General features: G+C 35.3%; 1 protein-coding gene across 1 annotated transcript; it reads right to left on the reverse strand.

The window, feature by feature from the left end:
• Positions 1-1574: 1574 nt before the first annotated feature.
• Positions 1575-2528, reverse strand: LOC100718735 (olfactory receptor 52M1-like). The gene has a single exon (XM_003463421.1). The coding sequence runs from the start codon at positions 2526-2528 to the stop codon at positions 1575-1577; it is 954 nt and encodes a 317-aa protein (XP_003463469.1).
• Between the last annotated feature and the right edge of the window lie 1476 nt (positions 2529-4004).

Genomic DNA, 4004 nt, shown 5'->3' on the forward strand with positions numbered 1-4004 from the left:
TGACAGCTTTGTTTTGCCATATTTGACTGTATTCTCCCCCCCCCCCCAAAGAAAGTAATAAGCACTAAGGAGTAATAAAATCCAAGATGTGTAAATTTTGTTGTAAAAAAGAGAGGGGAAAAAAAAAAAGAAAAGGAGCTCTAACGGATATAACAGCAAGTGTGTTTGGGGGTGTTAAATAGCTGACTTTATCAATGTTTTTGGAACATTGAACACAGCTGTTTGCAGTCTCCCTGTTTGAATGTCCACCTTGTGTTCTTTGATACTGTGATTTGAGGAACTATTTTCAAGAAAATAGTGTGTAATCTACTAGCAGGTAATTTCTTACTGTTATGGTTTTTTGTTTTGTTTTGTTTTGTTTTGTTTTGTAGTTCTGTATTGCGTGTACCCTTACGCCCTTTGGTTTGTTTTGTGTTTTTCTCTTTTTCCTCTTAAATAAAAAAAAAAAAAAAAAAAGTTTTTCACTTTTTTTGGATGATATGAGTCCTGTATTTTAGTTCTGGTTTCTTAGATTATATGCTCCAGAATACCAGAGAGACTAAATTTGAAGCTCAACATTAGCCACTTTTAAGTCTTTTAAGGTATTGTTATGGTTTTTAGGCTGAAGAAGTCAAATGGTAACATGAAACTTTAATAAAATGAGAATAACTATTATTCTAGAGCGATAGATTTGGAAATGATTTCTCATTCTACCTATTTCTGTAGGTTTTGGACCTGAAATAGTCTTTTCATTATGAAATCTTTATGATCAATAAACAATATGATAAGAATGTCCAAATAGCATAATAAAGAATAACAGTAAGATTTCTCAAAAAACAGCTGGAATAATTTCAATGTTTATGGCCACCATAGGGGTAATGGTCACTTATTTACATCTCCTTTGACTCACCTGTGTTCTATCAGTTCTACTGCTATCTTCTTTGTTCTGTCAGTTCATTATTTTAGTATAGCTTCTGTCTGTTACATATGCCATTGCAGAGCTTCTGAAATGGACTCTTCTGATGTTTGTTTCTTTCTCCTTGTTTCCAATTAGTTGTATTATTAGGAAATGTGTTTAGTGGAAAAATGACCTTGTTCAAGATCTTTAACTTCCACAGGGACTGAAGTTTCATTCCATATTCTTGTTATTTTAAGATTTCTGATGTTCATGATGTTCCATTCTCAACAAATGGTACTTTCTGAGCAAGTCAAAGGAATCCAAAAATTCGCCAACAAGTGAAAGTCTAGAGTATTTCAATGAATAGAATTTGCAAACCATCTTTAAGGAAGTGTTACAGTAGAATTCTAAACCTTTGAGAAGTTGTGTTTTGTAACATTCTTCAAAGAAAAATGAGAACTAGTATGTCAAAAGGATGTCTAAACTTTATGAGATTAAATGGGTAAGAAAAGAGAATAATAGTGCAAGAACTTATGGCCTGTCTTCCTGTCCACTTTCAGATCTTAACTATGTGCTACATGACTTTTAGGCTTATCGTGAAGCCCTTGTCCCTGCAGTTCAGGTGTGGCTCAGAAATTTTTTCCAGGGCTTCTTCCTATCATCATTAAATATTATATGTCCCATAGATATGGGACAATCACCTCGGTTGTGTCCCTGCCTTAAGAATATGGAGAAGTCTCTCTCGGATCTGCTTGGTACGAACAGCATAGACAACTGGGTTAAGGATGGGTGGGATGAGGAGGTACAAATTGGCCAAAAGAATATGGATATGAGGAGGCACACGGTGGCCAAAGCGATGGGTAAGAGATGAAACAGCAATAGGGATATAGAAAACGAGAATGGCGCAGATATGAGAACCACATGTACCTAAGGTTTTAAACCTGGCATCATGTGTAGCCAAACTCAATACCGCCCTGAAAATCATCACATAGGAAGCAGCGATGGCTAGTGAATCTAGGATTAAAACCAGGAAGCCAATTCCCATTCCATATAAGTTATTGACCCTTGTGTCACCACATGCCAAGCTGACCACGGCCATGTGCTCACAGTAGGAGTGAGTAATAACTCGGGTTCGGTAAAGGGGCAGCCTTAGGCGAATCAGCAGAGGCAGAGGTCCTATGTAGAGTACACCTCTGAGAAGGGCAGCCAGCCCTAGATGACCCACCACTGCATGGGTGAGCACAGAGGTATGGTGTAATGGGTCACAAATGGCCACATAGCGGTCAAAAGCCATGGCAAGGAAGATGCCTGACTCAACAGTAGCAAAGCAGTGGATGAAGAACATCTGGGCCAAGCAGGCATCCAGACTTATGTTTTGGGCACCAAACCAGAAGATGGCCAGCAGTTTGGGCATAGTAGAAGTTGACAGGACCAAGTCAATGACAGCCAACATGCACAGAAAGAAGTACATGGGCTGGTGCAGGCTGTGCTCCATCTTTACCACTGCCAGGATGATGACATTCCCCACCAGAGCCACCAGGTACATGGAGCCAAAGGGGATGGAAAGCCAGATATGCAGGGACTCCAGGCCTGGAATACCTCTGAGCCAGAAAGAGCTGGGCACAGAGCAGGCATTATTGGCGATGAACATGCTTAGGAGGATGGCACACCACGGAGACAGGAGCTCTTTGTTTTTAGATTACTACTCTTGTGAAAGATAACAGCTTTGACAATGGCAGACTAGAACCTTATTTTTATTCTGGCATCTGATGTTACCTACGATAAAGAAAAATTCTGAATGTTAACTTGAAGAATTGTTATATATTTTACTATAATTATCCATGATGATACTTATTGTTAAATGTAGAAATAAACACATTCATGATTTCTACAGCTAAATTGCCCCACTATGCAGTAGAAATCCTCAAACTTATGCATTTCTCTTTAGAAGGGAAAGGGTTATATATATATATATATATACACACACACACATATATATATACATATATATATAATTATACTATTCATCTGTTCTTCAAAAAGAATGATTTCTACTTTCATTGTTTGATCATTTTTCATGCCTATATCTTGTAATCTGAGCAACCATTTTGAATATAACAATGCATAATATATTGTTAATCTATTATGTTGTTTTGAAATTCTGTATCATTTTTTTTTCATTTTAAAATAAAAAAAGAAAAGATGTTTTGGTAGGAATGTACAAAGAACTTAGGATCTTTGGTCACTCTTGGTGGGTATGAAGTACTATAGCTTTTATGGAAAAGTCTATGCAGTTTCTTCAAAAACTAGGTATAGCAATTCTCCTTCTGGGTATATGTTCAAAAGAATTGACGTCAGGATCTTGAAGAGCACTCTTATGCTCATAGCAGCAATATTGACAGTATCCAAGATATATGGAACAACCATGTCCAACAACAGGTAGAAGGGTCAAGAAACTATGGAAAATGCATGTTAGAAAATTATCTAGCATTAAAAAAGAAATAAATGCAGTTTTTTTTACAACAACATATATAAAGCTAGAAGGTATTTTGTTAAGTGAGAAAAAGTTACAGAAAGACAAATATTACACAATTCTATTTATATAAGGTAATTGAGCATTCTGACTATAGTTAGCAATATGGTATTATGGACTTCAAAATCTAAAAATAATAGATTGCATGTTGTGTTCTTATTCAAAACAAGAAAAGAGACAAAAAAGAAACCTTGGGAGTTTTTGGATGTTACTTTAATTTTGGTGCTGATAATGTGAGTGTTTGTATGTGATCAAATTTACCAAATGCATATGCAATTTTTAAAATATCAGTTATAGCTAATAAAGTTACTATATAATTTTTAAAGATAAAAATATACATTCCTTTGACCTAGCAATTTTATTGATGAACTTTTCTTTAAAGGTAACGTACAATACAGAAAAACACTGTGTAATCATTAGAAGTAAATGTGTATAGTGTATTTATACTATTGGGTGAGTATTTTTTCCTTATTACTGATCAATAGAACTATAATATTAAGAATATAAACCAATAATATACACTAATCGGTTGCTTACAATTTATAGTAATAAAAAATTGGAGCTGTGTTAAAAGACATTAAGTTCTATTATATC

This window comes from Cavia porcellus, unplaced genomic scaffold (genome assembly GCF_034190915.1).
Source record: "Cavia porcellus strain 051 isolate PalLab524CR breed Dunkin Hartley unplaced genomic scaffold, mCavPor4.1 scaffold_9, whole genome shotgun sequence".
NCBI classification, from domain to species: domain Eukaryota; kingdom Metazoa; phylum Chordata; class Mammalia; order Rodentia; family Caviidae; genus Cavia; species Cavia porcellus.